This window comes from Camelus dromedarius, chromosome X (assembly GCF_036321535.1).
Source record: "Camelus dromedarius isolate mCamDro1 chromosome X, mCamDro1.pat, whole genome shotgun sequence".
In the NCBI taxonomy this organism is placed as follows: Eukaryota; Metazoa; Chordata; class Mammalia; order Artiodactyla; family Camelidae; genus Camelus; species Camelus dromedarius.
In genome coordinates, this window is record NC_087472.1 from 2,117,979 (window position 1) to 2,134,777 (window position 16,799).

Here is a 16,799-nt window from a genome sequence, read left to right on the forward strand (position 1 = left end):
ATGAAAAATCTGCTTTGGGAACAATTATTCAGGTGAAAGAGCGGAGTGGGCTGGATTTACCGCAGAAGCAGTCGTGGAAGAGAAGAGACTTGAGTAAGCAGTAGGAGGGAATGGCCGGAACCACATCACCACAGCTAGAAAGAGCAGGAGGCTTGTGCTCCACACAGGCAGTCAAGACTGCTGCCTATAAAAAGGGAGTCAGAGACCAGAGTGGGCTGGCTCTGGGAGTACAGGCAAATGCATGGAAGTGGGACAACTCCCAGACAGGAGACAGGAGGGGCCTCTTTGGCTGTGCTTGAGCCCCCAGCAATCATGGTGCAGAAAAGCCCTTCCCAGGTTGTGAGCCAATGACGCTCCCACTGAACCCTCAGAGGTTGAGGGACACCTCCCAGGTCACCCAGCTGGGAGGCAGACAAGTGGAGAGAAACATCAAGACTCTCTCTGCTGCCACACCTGCCCGTGTTCTCTGAGGTCAGTGAGACTGGCTGTTCCCTGGGCTTTACTCCCAACAGTTAGCATCTCTACACAGACTCACAGCAAAGTGCTTCTGTGCGTCTTCCTCCACGTGGTCAACATCAGTTGGGTGCTGTGCTCTGCACAGGGCCCCGTGCTGGCAGTCAAGGGGGCCAAGCCAAAAGACCCTGGAGGCTGAACCAAGCACAATGGCTTGGCACAATTACAATTCCTTCACCTGTGCCAGGGAGACCAGCCGCCCATGGGGCCGCGGTGGGGGTGGGGTGGTGGAGAAGGGAGGAAGGGGGCAGAGTGTGTGCCTATCTGGGTGTTACACAGGACTCTCACATGCGAGCATGGCCACAAGAACTCATCCCCACCCTGTCATCCCCTTCTCAACACCTTCTCTCCCATAAGGCAAGAGAAAAGGCAACTGCTGTCTCATTCCTCATGTCAGAGAAGGGCCCTCTCGTCCCCAGGTCCACACACAAGTGGGAAATCTGGAACCCTGCTTGAACTTTACCTGGGCCTTCTCCCTCTCTGGCCTGAACTGCTGCAGAAGCCCTCTCTGCTCCAGGCTCCCCTCCCTGCCATCCGGTTTACCACACTAGATCCATTCCTCACCATCACCTTGCTTCAAACCCATCGGAGCTCCCTGCAGCCCTTGGGGTAAAGGTCCTAGGTAGATGGGACCAGGTTGACGGATTCAGGTGCTTGCTAGAAAGGAGGCACCGAGGGCCTCCTGTGGGCCAGGCTCTGTTCTAGGCACTACAGATGCCAGGGTGAGAAGCATCAGCCAAGCTCCTTCTCCTGGCGGGGTGGGGTTTGCCATCGGAGGGGAGAAGGGAGGCCCTGAGCCCAAAAGCAAAAGCCCAAACTAGCATCTATCAGATGATGACACATAAATCAACTCTGCTCTCATGAATATGAGTGGAGGGTGCTCCGGGGCCCGCTCCTGATATGGGTAACCAGTCAGAGGAGGCCTCCAAGAGTGGGGGGACGTTTCAGCTAAGACCTGAGTGAGGAGGAGGAGGCCACTGTAGGAAGTACTTGGGGCAGGTTGTCCCACACAGAGGAGGAGGAACGACAAAGGCCACAGATGGGAACGAGCTGGGCGTTCTCCGGGGCCAAGCAAGCTGGCCAGTGCAGCAGGAGTCTGGTGAGAGGGGCTGGGAGTGGGTGGCGTGGGAAGAAGAGCATAGAAGGAGGCCAACCCCAGGGGGGACGGGCTGTTGGCCAGGAGGGGGACTATGGGGTTTACTCTAAGGAGATGGGGAGCTACAGGGAGGATCTGCCACCAGGGAGTGCAGTCTGGTAGTGTTGCAGAGAGTCGGCCCTAGCAGTCACATGGGTGGGAGTGAAGTAGAGAAAGGGGAGTGAAGGCAGGGAGAGGAGGAGACAGGGCTAAGGACCATGGAGATGTGGAGAGGGGTAGCAGTCACCGACTAGAGTAGATAAAATCAGATGATGGGTTAGACTGGGGGCGAGGAGCAAAGGAGAGAGGAGAAAGGATCCTGGCTTCTTTGCTTCAGCAGCCAGGTAGAAGGCAGAGCCCTTAGGGGAAACCTGGGGAAGAAGCCAGCATACTGAGAGGGATGAAGTGCTCCGGTTTGGACACCTTCATTCTGGAGTTCCCCGTGGGCATCCAAGTGGGCAGTTGAGTGAGCACACATGAAGCTCAGGGAAGAGGTCCCACCCAGAGACAGACCATTTGCAGCCATCGGCAGGCAGACAATCCCCTGGATGAGAGTGGTGTCAGAGGTGCCAAGGGTCCAGCAGCTGAGACTGGGAATTCGCCTCCAGCATGCTGAACTCTAAGTAGTGGAGGAGGCTGTTGCAGGGATCTCAGGCTGGCTGAGAGGGAGGAGGTCAGCCTGAAGGTGGAGGGTGTGACAGAGGCTGGGAAAAGAAAGGCTTTTGAGAAGGAAGGAGGGTCAACTGTGCTGGGAGGCAGAGTCAAAGGAAAGCTGAGAGGTGACAAAGGAAAGGCGGTGGAGACATCACAGCCCACCCTAGCAGAGAGAGGAAAGAGTGCCCTGAGGCAGAGCCCGAGAGTCCTGGACTTGGAGTCAGCCCCCCTATGGAAGGAAGGAGAGCAGGAAGAGACACAGCTGGGAAGAGGGGACACGAGTTGAGAGTCTTCCTGAAGAGCAGCTGGCCAGTTGGTGACATGGGTCCCACATATGTTCCTAGGGGAACACCCTCTCTGAGGAAGGATCACAGACAGATCATGTTGGAAACCAAGAAAGAGGACAATGTGGGGGTGCAGGCCATGACAGGACTAATGCCGGGATTCGGCAGACAGAAGTTCTCGAGGCCAGTGATAACAGGAGCAGTTTGCCTGGCTGAGAACAGGCAGGCTTGGCACTCAAGGGTGGGAAAGGGAGGGAGCCATGCACAAGACCAACTGGGAAAGCTGGTTTGGGACAGAACCCCCATGTTTCTTCATTTACCCAGCATTTAGCACCTAGGAGGTAGGAAAGCTGGGAGAGTGAGCGCATATGGCCAAGCTAAGATCCAACTATAAGGCCAGCTCCAATGTAGCCTGCTTCCGGGCAATGGGTTAGTGTAAAAAGAAATGAGAGTGCCTTCAGCCTTGATGCTAGGAACCTTCTAGAAACAGGCCAACAACGCTTCTCAGTGTTGGGGAGGAACTAAGCAAAGGAGATTCATAGAAGAGGACCCGGGAATGGCTGGCGAACTTCTGAGATGATGCCCGACCTCACCGCGGACCAGGGGAATGCAGGGCATACAGTAACGAGGCAGTGCTTCTCCCTGTGGGGTAGGCCAATGCTCAAGGCTGGACAAGGCCAAAGGCTGCTGAGGCTGTGGGGTACACAGGACCAGACGGCTCCCATGCCGCTGGCAGGAGTGAACATGGATTCAGCCACTCATGAGAGGTAGCAGATTAGCAATTCCTGGTCATGGGCACAACCACAGAATACACAGTCCCAGCAAAACCACTTCTGAGCTGGCAAGTGGCCCTGACAGGCATGTGCAGGCTGCTAGTGGCAGCAGCGTCTGTAACCACCAAAGACTATGAACCATCTAAATGCCCATCCTTGGGGTCATAGACAAATAAACTGGGGCTGTGATTCAACCAGGAGCATGAGTGAGCTGGATGCTTGGGGAAGCCTCGACCAGTAAACCTTGAGTAGGAAAAATAAGTCTCAGAAGAGGATGTCTGGCTGGATGCCAGGCAAGGAAAGAGAATGGGGGCAGGGGCAGCAACAACACCCAGACGTGTGACCCTGAGAGAACCCGTGTGCCGCCTGATGGGTGGAGACATTGTCCACATGGCCCCAGACTCCCATAAAGGTGCAGGGTGGTGAGACCCACAGGGACTGGAGGCTCTCTTTCCAGCCCAGCCAGCACTGTCTGGTGCACTCTCTAGCCTAGGTGCCAATGGAAAAGGGGAAGGACCTATGGAAGATGGGAGACCAGGGGCAAGCCAGCAAGAGGTCTCTGAGGAGGCCCAACACCCATGCTGCCTTCAGAGACCAAGAGAGACTGATGTCTCAGAGTCTATTAGGCTGGTAAGGGCACAGGGGGCAGGGAACACACTGAGCGCCCAACTCCCAACAGACCAGCTCTCCCGTACACACCATCAGGCAGAGACCCCAATTCTGTCCTTTTGCTAAGCTAAGGCCTGGAGAAGGGGCAAGGACTTGCCAAGGACACAGAGTAAGACACAGGCCCTGGGGTTGAGCTCTAAGTAGCAGAAGCCCACGCTTGAGATTTGGACTTAGAGTGAGCAAAACCTGGCACCCTCCTTGGGGCTGGCTACCTGGGCAGCGAAGCTCCTTTGCCGGTCAAGCACCCACAGCGGTGGTGCCTGCGGTTCCAGGCCCCCCAGGCGAGCTGGGAGGGCAACGTGGGGACGGTGGACCCTCCACTGGGGTGGTGTGTGTGAACACGCGTGCACCTATGGGACATCTGCTCTGGGGAATCACACCTGGACGAGGTGCTCCTCACCTAGCCTTGGGACAGGACAGGACCCGTCCTGGGTGGGGAGGGGGAGGGGAAGAGCAGGTAAAAAAGGCCCAGAGGGATACTCCACTCCACTGCTCCCCACCCCCGGTATGAACGCACCTCCTGGCGCCCAGCTGCTCTCTGGTGGTGGGAACCCTGGCGAATGCACCCCTCGACATGCTGGCTCCCTGAGGACACGTTCTGGGAGGGGCAGGAGACAGGGCCGGGTCCTGGGCCCCGGGGGTCCCCACCTGTGCCCGCACCCCCTCGGGGGCGGGGGAAGGCACAGGTGACATCACCCGCGGTTCCAAGGGCGTCTGCGGCGGTGGCGGCAGCCGGGCAGCGTGACCTGCGCACTCCAATGGCCCTGCGGTCTCCAGGGCGACGCGGAGGGTCCGCGCTCCGCTGCCACTGCGCCCCCGCCCTGGGTCCCCACTGCAGTGAGCGGTGGCGAGCAGGCGCTGGAGCGCTGGTCCACGTGCGGCGGGGAGACAGGGGCCGGGAGCGGGAGACAGCGGGGGAAAGTGGGGCGCCGGACCCTGTGGGCACTCAGAGCTGCCCCGGGCCCCTCCTGCTGGGACCTCGGCCAGGAAGGAGCCCGACCGAGACGAAGGTACCAGACCCCGGGAGGGTGCGCTTGGCCCCGGGAGACCCCCACCGCCCTCCGCCAGCCTCGGCGGGACTGCCACAGCCTGCGGGGACGGGGACGGGGACGGGGACGGCGTGGGGAGGGGCTGTGGTCCCCGAGGGGCAGGCGGAGAGCGGGGCGGGGGCGTCTACCCTGGACCGCAGAGGCGCGGTGGGGGGAGGAGGGGCAGCACCGGGTGGGGGCGGGGGCGGGGGCGGGGGCGGGGCGGCCTTAACCTCGCTCTTGTCCGGTTCGCATTCACAGGCTGTGGAGTCCTGGGCCATCTGCTGTTGCTCTGGGAGTTGGCCCAGATTTATGTGCATCACACACCGATGATTCTCCCCTAAATTAGACTCCGCAGAGTTAGGAAACATGCCTTTGAGCCTGTTGCAGGACTGGTGTCGGGGCGGGGTGGGGGGGGGGACATCTGAACACCTGGAGGTCCATACTCATTCTGGGGATTCCTGAGGCCTGTGGTGAGGATGAGTTTGAGGACACTCTTCAGGACACTTTCAGGCACCTGGGCAGGTGTAGGGTCATTGGCAGGATATTTAGGAGGGAGGAGAATGACCAAGGGTTTCTCCTAGAGCTTAGCCAAGATACCGACTATGCTTTGAACCCCAGGGAAATACCAGGAAAGGGAGGGCCCTAGAAAGTGGTTGCAAAACCTTGTAGCTCAGATGGCGACTTTCTCAATAGACTGAACCGCTTCTTAGAGGAGGAGAGGTGGACAATGTCAGACATGAACAGAGTCCTTGGATCAGACACCAGTTGTCCTGCTCCGAGAGTGGCCATGTCACCTGATTTCTGGACCTGGGCCCAGGCCCCGGGGACAGCCGCACAGCCTCTGCTAGAACAAAGGTACCGAGAACTGAGAGTATTTTCTGGGAACACCATGTACATCCCAGGGGTGATGGTATTTTAAGCCTGGTTCGAACACACCACTGAGGTGCTACAGGGTGCCTGAAGGGGAGAAGAGGCGTTGGCTGATGGAGTGCTTGCGGGGCCCTGCCCTCCAGGTGGTCAGTGGGCTCCAGGCCCACAATGCTGCCCTAACTGTGGAGGAGTGCCTGGCAACACTGTGGCAGGCGTTTGGACCTGTGGAGAGCCGTAAAATTGCCCATGTGAAATTTTGTAAGGCATATCAGGAGGCAGGTGAGAAAGTCTCTATCTTTGTGTTACGTTTGGAACACCTGCTCCAGAGAGCTGAAGGAGAAAAAACACTCTTACGAAGGAATGAAAATCAGGGTGGGGCCACCCTTACTGACAAACTTCAAAACAGGCTGATGAAACAACAAAGGAAGCCTCCTAGGTTCCTGGCACTGGTGAGGCTCCTGCATGTGGAGGAGGACTGGGAGACCACTTTCAGGCCAGAGAGAGGCTGGAGTGGCCAGAAGCAGGCATAAGTTCATCTGCCAGAGCCAGCGGTTCCAGGGCAGTGTCCTTCCCTGTCCCTGGATGTGCCCAGCAGGCCAGGCCTTCCCAAGGTTCCTGACGCAGAGGGGGCAGAGGCCACCACTGAAAGGAGGTTGTGCCAAGGGCCAGCACTCCAGGCTCAGGAAAACAGAAACACCACATGTCCTGCAATAGCCGTGGAGAAGACGGCCACATGAGGGCACGGTGCAGCAACCCGGCAAGCCTGCTCTTGGCAAAGCAGGAGAGACAAACTGCCATTCAGTCGGGAAATGAGAGCTGGGTCTGGGACAAGACCCATCCCAAGCTAAGGTGAAGTAGGCTCAGGAGAACAAGGCAAGGTTTCTTACTGTGGGCCCAGGAGACAAAATAGTTATTGGAAGAAGGGGAAGGGGCAGTCCACACAAACAGCATGGGGCTTGAGCGAGGCAGAGGGGCAGGGAAGCCAAGCCCAGGTCAAGCCTCCTTGTCCTCTGCCAGCTGAAAGGGACTCCATCAACCAAGCCACAAGCAGCTCAGTGAAGGCCAAGCACGGGGCTCTGAGGAGGTGCTGGTGACCCAAACAGGGGGCCACCATATTTAGCACACGGGCTGCCCGAGCCTTAGAGACCCCAACGCAGCAGACGCTGAAAGGGTGTGGCCAGGTGTGTGATTTGATAAAGCCGCCCATGAAACTCGACATATCAAATTAGCCTAATTATATGTAGCACCTCTGTTTTTATAAAGTGAAATCTCTTTTGTGATTTTCCAGGATCCCTCTTGGAAAACACAAATAAAACTTGAGACCAAGGATATATCACTAAGGATTTGAGTGTGGAAGGTAAAATTAAGAAGTTGTCAGAAGCTTTGAATATTTCTTTAAATAAGATGATAGCTCAGCGAGAAACACTACTTGTCTATCTACTTTACCAAAGTGACAAAATATTTTAAAAGTAAATAGAGGAGGCAACGCAATTATAAAGAACCTTAGTTCTTTCAAAAGTGAGACTTGGTTCTCAAGTAATTAAGGCTATAATAAAGTGAACATAAAGCAAAGAAAATTATTCTGGTAAGAAAGAATCCTTGCTTTCTAGGCAGATTACTCAAGAAGCAAAGAAAAGCTTTTCATTAACTCTTATTGAGAGCACACCAATAATCTAAGAAACATGTCACCTTATTAACAGAGAAAACGAAATTCTAGTTTTGCATCAGTGTGCTATTTGATATTATAGCTCATCTTTAAAACCTTATAAATAAAGCCATTGAACTTTAACTACCATTGACCACAAGAAATAAAATCCCTTTTCTGAGAACCACATCCATCCAGGTTTTGTCCTACACATTCATCTTTCTCATTCTGGAACAACCAGTCATTTTACTTTCGGACAAAATTATTCTTTTTCTTTAACAAAAACGCATTCTGCATACCTTCTATACTTTATTTAGTCTAAATCTAAGGTTTATTTTTTCTCAAAGTCTAAGGTTTTCAGTTACCAAAAGATCTTGGAAAGTATCTTTAAGGCTGATGTACTACACATGGAATATAATTACTATTGAAATAAAGTTTTGTGAGAATGAGTTCCCTTTCATTAATTTCTGAGAATTTTGAGTATTCAATTTATAAAAGCACTTAATTATCTCTAAACCAATAATAATGGAGCTCCTTGGGGTGATTTTATAATCTCATTTGGTAATACCATCAGGGGTAGGAAATGTTACGTACACATATGGGCACACAAAAACATGCATATAAAATAAATAAAAGTCCCGGGGAAGTAATAGACAGCATGGACACTATACTTAATAATAGTGTACTATATTGTATATTTGGAAGTTGTTGAGAGAGGAGATTTTAAAAATTCTCATCGCAAGGGAAAAAAAAAACTATGTGTGGCGATAGATGTCAAATAGACTTATTACGGTGGTTATTTTGCAACATATACAAATATCATTAAGTTGTACACTTGAAACCAATATATGTTTTTAGAGGTGTTTCTTAACCTCCACTTTTCTAGGATCACAGTCAGAACACGTCTTCCCATGGTATCACCCTCTGTGACAGCTCGTGATACCTGTAATGCCAGGGGGCTGAGTGGGGGCTTGTGAGAGTCCTCAGGTAAAAGTAGGTAGGGTAGGTAGACCCCTACTTGGGGTCTGCGACTTTCTGGCAGCAGCAGGTAAGCGCTTTTGCTTGGCACAGGAACCGGAGTGATTAACCGGCCTCTCAATAGTTCCTTCTAATTAAGGAAGGCGTATTCAGGTCTGTGCTTCCCTTCCCAGACGTAGCGCGTATCTGTGCTCAAAGGGGAGTCTGCAGATATCTTGCTTAGTAATCTTTAATTTAAAATTTGGTTTGCTTTTCATATTTTTATGAAGACTTTACCAAAAAGCCTCTTCTTTTGTGTCCCAAATAAAGCAAAAGAAATTTATTCTGTCACCAAAGTCCCACAGCTTGAAAAGTGACTACAGGCTTCGGAGCCGTGATGCTCAAAGCGTCCGTCAAGGATTCGCCGCATCAGTCATCACGCTTTCGAGAAACGCAGAATCTCAGTCCCGCCCCAGCCCTCCCGACTCAGAGCTTGGCTTCTTATCGAGATCTCCCGGGGACTGTGCATGCCTTCCAGGGCACTAAACTGAGATTCACCCACGCCCTTATCCGGAGCAGCGCATTAGTGTCTCGCGGGCCCCTGGGCAAACATTGCAGCCGTCCTTTTGTGGAAGAAATCGCCTCTGGAAAAGGGCGGGAAGCAGTTTGGGTACTAGATGGGTAATGCTTGGTCGTGAAGTCGAGAGTATAATGGGAGAGTGAACTCCTTTGATAGTTTTCTACCTTTTGGTGAACCCTGCAAATTTTCATGCTTTTGTGTTTCACAGAAAGCAGCTGTATTCTTTTACCTAGAAAACAGCCTGATAAACTGGGATCTGGATTTCCTTTAGTGAGCACCCGCTAGGGCTTTACTTTTGCACTCAGCTCTGTGCAGACTGCGTGGAGTATTCAAATAGGGACAGCGGCTGGTGACTGTCACGCCACAGATCCCGTCCAATGGGGAACAGACACGAGGAACAGGAACTGCAAGGACTGCTAGGCCTGGTACAGCACGTGGCAGGCCTGGCGGGCTTCTTCGAGCTAATCCAAGTCTGGACTCGGCCCAGCTCGGTAACGTAAGGCGCCCCCAGCTTGATTCCCACTCCCTGTCGCCCGGGGGAAAAGCAGGGACAGGGGCGCAGGGCGGGGCACGGAGTTCCCCCTTCGAGAGGGTGGTGGGTGACACGCTGCTAGGGCGCAGCCGCGAGCGGGCTGTGTGCAGTCCCGGGGCGGGGGGGGGGAGTCTGTCACCTCACAACCTCTTCCCGCCACCAGCTCCTGGCCCAGCCTGCACCGCGGCAGCGGAGGCGACAGGCGCAGGGTGGTTGCGGTGCTGCGGCACTCTGGTCTGGAGGCATCTCCAGCAGGTATGAGTTGTGGCCCGGGGCACAGAGAGCAACCCAAACCGCATGGGATTCCTCCCAGTGATCCTCGCCATCTTGCTTGGCATCCCAGGGGCTAGGGGCTGGAAGTAGGATCCCGCTGGGTCAGGCATGGCACCCCACCAGCTCCCTGCCATTTCCACACCTAACCCCGCCCAGAGCCACTGCGGTCAGGACAAGTGGCTCTGAGCCTTACCCTGGAGGGAAAGTGTCTTCAGTCCCACCCCTCTCCTGGCCTCCACCAGCTTCTACTGACCAGATGTATTCCTGCAATGGAATAGGGGGTGTTTGAGGTAGGGGGTGTGTGGAGGGGTGGGGTGACTTAGGAAGGTGGGCTTAGGTGTGTGTGCGGAGCGCAGGGGAATAAGGGTGGGAGGCTTCGGGACAGGAGTTGGACTCGGGTGTGGGCAGGGCTTGGGGCAGGGAAAGGCCTTAAAAAGAGGCCCCGACATAGCTTGGGTGGGGGCAGGGCTTCTTTAGGGATTTGTGGCGGGGTTTGAGACTTGGGCATAGGTGGAGGTAGGGCTTAGGAGGGGGATGGGACTTGGCTGGGGCAGGGATCCAGCTTCCGTGTGGGTGGCGCTTGGTGGCAGAAGTTGGGCTAGGGTGGGGGTGGGGCTTGGGGAGGGGTCGAACTTCTGTGGGGGTGGGGCTTGGGAGGGGATGGGACTTGGGAAGGGGTGGGCCTTGGTAGCGGCAGAGATCGAGCTTCCATGCGGGTGGGGCTTGGCGTCAGGGGTTGGGCTCAGGGGAGTGGGGCTTGGGAAGGGGTGGGACTTGGCGGGGGCAGGGATGGAGCTTCTGTGGGGGTGGGGCTTGGCCTCAAGGGGTTGGGCTCCGGAGGGGTGGGACTTAAGACAGAGGTTGAGCTTCAGTGAGGGCGGGACTCGGTGGCAGGGATAGGGCTTGGGGAGGGGTGGAACTTGACAGTGGGGGCAAGGTTTGCGGGCGGCGGTGGACCTGAGGGTGGGGCAGTAATCTTACTGTAAGGTCCCTTCTGTTCTAATACCGATTGCCAGTTGAGCCGTTTCTTGGCTCCTTATACCAGGGTACTTGTGGGCACCTCTGTAGACTCAGAATTGGCGCGGCCTGAGCAGGGGTGTCTGTGGCAGAATCATAGTGAAATACTTCTACCTTGCCTTGGACAGATCCAATGAAGCAGTACCCAGCACCCCGGGACCAGGAACTGCCTGACTGTGGTCAGAGCTAGAGGGCAGGCGTACTGTTGAGTGTGTGGGTGGAATCCCCGCAGCTGTCAGGGGGGCCCTAAGCAGCAGGTGAGCAGCTGTGAAGTGGACCTATGTTGGGAGGGGCCTCTGTAAAACTGACAAAAAGCAGGAGGGGAGGGGTGGTCTGCAGGGTAAGGTCACACCTAGGGTGAGAGTTGTCTGTTTCCTGCAGTGTGGTCCTGGAGACCCTTTTGGGGTCCCTTTTCGGCCCCTGATTCTAGTGTCTACACAATTTGAAACCATAAGCTCTTGTGTTTTTCAGCACTTGGTCCTTGCTGCCCACCCTCCAGCTCCCCTCCCCCCACAACAACAAAAGACACTTCTTTGGTCGGAGGCTGGTGACATCACCTGTTGCTCCCTGACCTGAATCTCCTCTGTGACGGAAACTCGGGGTCCCCGCTGTTTTTCGTATCCATGGCAACACTGCCGCTTGTCACACCTTCTCCACACCCACCAGTTTCGTTGCATGGTGCAGAACTCCAGCCATCTTTCTCATTTGTCAGGCATTTTCTGAGAAAGGAGGGAACGCCACGTCTCCATCCTCCGACCTTCGCCCCAGTGAAGAGGGTATCAGGTGCCCTGGGCCTGCAGAGCCCTGAGCCAGGGAGTGGGACAGCCACCTGTTCACTCCTGCTTGGAGGGCTTTGGCAGTGTTCCTCGGCATCTGGCCCCACCTCTTGACTCTAGCCTTTCCACCACAGGCACCTCCAGTACACACAGCAGAGTTCTCGGACTTTGAGGAGGAACCCACAGCAAGAGGAGGTCAGCAGGGAGGGGATGAGTTGGGGGTAACTTGGCCTGAAGAGACCCCTCCACCAAATGATTGGGGAAGCCCTGAGAAGCAGGGATCCCTGTGAGTGGAAGTGGGGGAAGAGGAGGGGCTTTTGGTGGGGGTGGGAGGGTGGGCATTAATGATGCTCTCATCCCGTTTGCATTGCAGGCTGTGGAAACCTGGGACGATTCTGCCTTCATACTTGGCACTGGCTCAGGATTTTTTGAGTCCTGGTCCAACACTGTGAGCTGATTCCTGCCCCCGGTGTTAGATCGGTCCATAGAAAGCGGGAGCGATGGCCTTGTCACTGTTGGAGGATTGGTGCAAGGGGATGGACCTGGACCCCAGGAAGGCCCTGCTGATCGTGGGGATCCCTGTGGAGTGTAGTGAGGCTGAAATTAAGGAGACCTTGAAGGCAGGCTTACAGCCCTTGTGCAACTACAGGGTGCTGGGCAGAATGTTCAGAAGGGAAGACAATGCTAAGGCAGTTTTCATTGAATTAGCTGACACCATCAATTATGCTATGATGCCCAGTCAGATACTAGGAAAGGGAGGTGCCTGGGAAGTGGTGGTGAAACCCCGTAGCCCGGATGATGAATTTCTCCATAGACTGAACTACTTCCTGAAAGACGAGGGCCGGAGAATGGTCGATGTGGTCAAGACCCTGGGGTACACCACCCCCACCGAGGGCATAGAGCCAGACGGCTTGGCTCAAGTCAAGGCACCCGTTTGGCAGCCTGTGACAGAAAGCATGTGGTACCGGAAACTGAAAGTGTTTTCAGGGAGCGCTAGCCCCAGCCCGGGCGAAGAGAACTTTGAAGCCTGGCTGGAGCAGGTCACTGAGATGATGCAGATGTGGCAAGTGTCTGAGGCAGAGAAGAGGCGCCGTTTGGTGGAGAGCTTGCGCGGCTCTGCCCTGTCCGTCATGCGGGTGCTCCAGGCCAATGATGACGCCATGACTGTGGAGCAGTGCCTGGACGCCCTGAAGCAGATCTTCGGGAATAAAGAGGACTATAGAACCTCACAGTTTAAGTTCCTCCAGACCCTTCAGAAGTCTGGGGAGAAAATCTCGGGGTTTTTGCTGCGCTTAGAGCCCCTGCTGCAGAGAGCCGTGCGGCACAGCCCCTTGTCAGTGAGAAGCACAGACATGATTCGCCTGAAACACATCCTGGCTCGGGCCTCCATGACTGCTGCCCTCCGGGGCAAGCTAGAGCTCCTGGATCAGCGAGGGTGCGCTCCCACCTTCCTGGAGTTAATGAAGCTCATTCGGGATGAAGAGGAGTGGGAGACCACCATGGCTGTGACCAAGGAGGGGCAGAAGCAAGTAGGAAGGGGCCGCAAGGCACCGGGCAGGCACGTAGTGGCTGAGGCCACTGTCCCAACACCTCAGGTCATCCTACAGGCAGGGCCATTTAGTGAGAAGAGCGCTCAGACCATCCAGAAAGGGGCTGTCCCGACACTGAAGCGCAGGCGACTGTCCTGCTGCTACAGTACCGGGGAGGAAGGCCCCAGCCAGGGGGCGTGTCCTCGGGCCAAGAACCAACCTTCACCAAAGCAGAGTCCTCAGCTTGCAGCAGAAGAGTCGGGAAACGGGACAGGGGCTGGGGCTATGAGCCATCCCGAGCCCTAGGAAGCTTAGGCTCAACAGATCCAGGCATCCTCTCCCCTTGCAGGCAATGGAAAATTTTTAATGAGGGAAAGGGGCAGTGCACAAAAATAGCAAGGGGCTTGAGTGGGGAAGAGGGGCAGGGCAGCCAGGCCCAGGCCGAGCCCCGTCGGCCTCCACCAGCCGGAAAGGACTCCATCCAAGCCAAAACCAGCTCAGGAAGGTACTGGCGACGCAAACAGAGGGCCGCCACATCCAGCACACAGGCTGCCCAAGCCTCAGACAGAGACCCCAGTGCAGCAGAGGCTGAAGAGGGTGCGGCCAAGGGCTCTGGCCTCGGCCCCATCTTCTGGCCACCCCCAAACACCCACCCCGTGGGCTCTCAGCTAATGATGCTGACAGGCCCCCAGGCCACGCGGGGCCTAGAGGAGCCTTCCCCGGGGCCATCCCTGCCAGAAGGAGCCAGCACCGGTGAGGAAGAGCTGCGTGGCAGAGGGGCGATGCCCCGGAGAGGGGTTCGTAGGGTCCAGCCCATCTTCAGGATCATCTACACTGCTCCAGGGGGGCCCCAGGAAGGCAGCACCCTGGAGCCTCTGCGCCAGTGAGGGCAGGAGACCCAGCGGCCCCAGGGACCAAGCACCGGCCTACAGGCAGTCTCCTCCCCCTGCCCCCAGGAAGGGCCGTGGGGGCAAGGAGCACCAAGACTGTAAGGAGAAGATGCGCAGACAAGAGCTGCAGCTCAGCTTGGCAGGCAGGGCTCCTGGGTACCTGGTGGGCCAGTACCCCACAACAGGCTTTGGTGTGAGTGGGTGTGCAGGGAAACTTGTTCCAAAGCAGGAGGAGGAGGAGGAGAGGAGGAAGGGGAGGAGGAGGGAGAGTAGGAGACAGAGGAGGAGCAGGAGGAAGACGAGGAGGAGACAGGCGGAGGTGAAGGTGGAGAAGGAGGAGGAGGTAGTGGTGGAGAAGCAGGAGGGTGGAGGATTCGTTGGTGGGAGGGAGGGGTGTTTCGTTCTTGTGTTTGTGTATGGCCACTGGAGACGTGCAGAGAACAGGCAAGGCGACCTGGGACTGACCTGGCCAACCACAGCTCACCAGCTGCCAATGCCAAGGCCACCGCCAGACCCTGCCAACTCGGGCGGCCGTCCTCGGAGCACCCCTGAGAGCCCAGCCCCGGCCTTGGTGAGGGCCACCTGAAGACGTCTGCCCCCACACTGCCCTGGGAGATGTCAGGGGCCATGTCAAGGTGCCTGGGCCTCCGAGAGGGGCCCCTAGTCACCGTCCCCTGGGGCAGGCTGCTCCCTGTACTAGGAAGCCCATAGGAAGCCTGTGTCTCTGTGGCCCCATAGTGATCTCCTCACCACCCCCACACCAGCCCCCGTTCCCGTGCAGAGCCCTGAGGTGCCCGTGGACCCAGGCCGGGTGTCCCTCCTACCCGGGCCGCCACCTCTGGGCCCGGCCACGTGCCCTGAGCTCAGGGCACCAAGGCTCTGCTCGCTCTGGCCCAGTGTCGTGAGCTCCACGTCCGCTGTGTCGGAGTAGATTTAGGCCAACCGCTGCTTGTTCTTGTGGAGATGTGTGTGTGTTCTTCTCTGAGCAGTACCCCCAGCCCAGCCCGGAGACCCCAGCCCGGTCCCAGGAGACGGCGGGAAGGACAGATGGACGACGCCCACGTGGTGGCCTCGGGAAGGAAGAACTGGGCCGGGGAAGGTCGGGGGCTGCGGAGGGTCCTCGGGGACCGTGCTGTGATCTGCCATCGCTGCTCCTCGTGACCCCTTGTCCTGGGCTTGGGGGAGCGTTCCCCGCCGTGTTCTCCAGTGTCCTGTGGGGGCCAGAGGGCAGGGCCAGGCCCCAGCACGTGGGCCAGAGGTGGAGGGGTGCCCTGGGGGCAGCGGTCATTGCTGGGGTCCACCGTCCTGGCCAGAGGCTGACCGTGGGGCCCTCAGGAAGGGAGACTACGCGGGGAGGGCCACAGCATGGTGGGAGGCAGCTGAGACACCTGGTGAGGGACCCCGGGAGGAGGAGGGGGCTGAGATCTGTGGGCTTTAGTGGCCGTTAGAAGTTCCTGTCTGTGTGGTCATTCCCTCTCTTCAGTAGTTTCTGTCAATGTTTCTCTTTAATAAATTTCGTTGAAAGTTTCAGCTGAGTCTGGCCTCTGCTGTGGGCGTTTGAAGGAAGGGTCTACTGGGGATGGGGGTAGGGGGAGGTGACAGTGGCCTGGGACCTCGAGTCAGCACTGGAGTATGGTTAGAGCAGGGTCCAAGAGGGTCTGTGTGGTACCCTGGGCTGGACGGAGCCAGGTGACAGGACTTGTGGGCATGCCCAGTGGTTGGCTGGGTCCCAGGAAACTGGGGGAGCCCCCAGGAATAAGTGGTTGCACGTTGGTTGGGGGGGACCGCAGGCAGGACCCGAAGCCACAGGATCCCTGGTAGCACTGTGTGTTTTCCTTCAGGGAGGTCACGTGTGCAGTCCCAAGGACCAGCCGGCCACAGAAGGGTCCAGGCGTGAGGTCAGAAGCCCCTGCCAGGACCTCAGTGCAGGACTGCGGGGTGGGGGGGTTTGTCAACCTGCCTGTGATCAGTCCACCTCTGCTTGACAACAAATGACCAGCCCTCTCTGTGCACGTGCACAAATCAGGTGGCTCCCAGGTCTCTTTGGGGTACAGGGACCTAGAGCCCATCTCTGGGTAATAAATTGCCAAGTCTGATTCCCTTTTTCTCAGTAATTCCTGCTTGCTTTCATCTCTCTCTCCTTGAATTTTACTCTAAGCAACAGTGAGGATCCAAGCCACATCACTCAGAAATCTCTTCTGCTAAATGTCCAATCGTATTGCTTGAAAATTCTCTTTCCAGGAAACACTGGGCCACAATTCGACTAAGTTTTTTGCCCCTTTATAACAAACATCTCCTTTCCTTTAGTACTCAATAACTTCTTCCTCCTTTTGGTCTGAGAAATCACCAGAATGACCTTTACCATCCATATTTCTGCCAACATTTTATCATGATTATTTATGTATTCCCAAAGAAGATATTTGCTTTCTCTCCCGCTCTCCTTTTTCATTGTGAACCCTCACCAGAATCACCTTTAGCGTCCATATTTCTATGACCATTCATAGGTGGGCCCCCATGGAAATGTAATATTTACCTCCGCCCAGGTTCCCACAGTGAATATCTGAGAAAAATCCCTTTGCTTTTCTGGCAGGGGTAGGGCAAAAGGAATACTTTTCAAATAGCCAGAGCGCTCTGCTCTTCTTAACAAGCCCATTCCTCATCTGCTGGTGTA

General features: G+C 56.0%; 2 protein-coding genes across 4 annotated transcripts; both read left to right on the top strand.

Moving 5' to 3' along the window:
- The first annotated feature begins 4,743 nt into the window (after positions 1–4,743).
- On the top strand, positions 4,744–15,651 carry LOC105106380 (paraneoplastic antigen-like protein 5). Of its 3 annotated transcripts, XM_064482894.1 has the most exons (6): positions 4,744–5,038; positions 8,862–9,607; positions 9,807–9,898; positions 11,062–11,190; positions 11,844–11,904; positions 12,083–15,651. In XM_064482894.1, the coding sequence occupies exon 6, from the start codon at positions 12,210–12,212 to the stop codon at positions 13,542–13,544; it is 1,335 nt and encodes a 444-aa protein (XP_064338964.1). In that variant the 5' UTR covers positions 4,744–5,038; positions 8,862–9,607; positions 9,807–9,898; positions 11,062–11,190; positions 11,844–11,904; positions 12,083–12,209; the 3' UTR covers positions 13,545–15,651. The 3 variants fall into 3 exon arrangements, with proteins under 3 accessions (XP_064338964.1, XP_064338962.1, XP_064338963.1); XM_064482892.1 differs by lacking the exon at positions 4,744–5,038 and having other exon boundaries at positions 7,524–9,607; XM_064482893.1 differs by lacking the exon at positions 4,744–5,038 and having other exon boundaries at positions 7,524–9,602.
- PNMA3 (PNMA family member 3) lies at positions 5,426–7,163 on the top strand. The gene is given in 4 exon segments (XM_031446297.2): positions 5,426–5,458; positions 5,460–6,010; positions 6,012–6,430; positions 6,433–7,163. Coding segments are annotated over 4 exon segments (1,353 nt in total). The 3' UTR covers positions 6,783–7,163.
- Positions 15,652–16,799: the final 1,148 nt, after the last annotated feature.

Bases quoted from the DNA above. Each gene is read 5' to 3' on its own strand.
- LOC105106380 (XM_064482894.1), top strand. From the start codon at position 12,210: ATGGCCTTGTCACTGTTGGAGGATTGGTGCAAGGGGATGGACCTGGAC.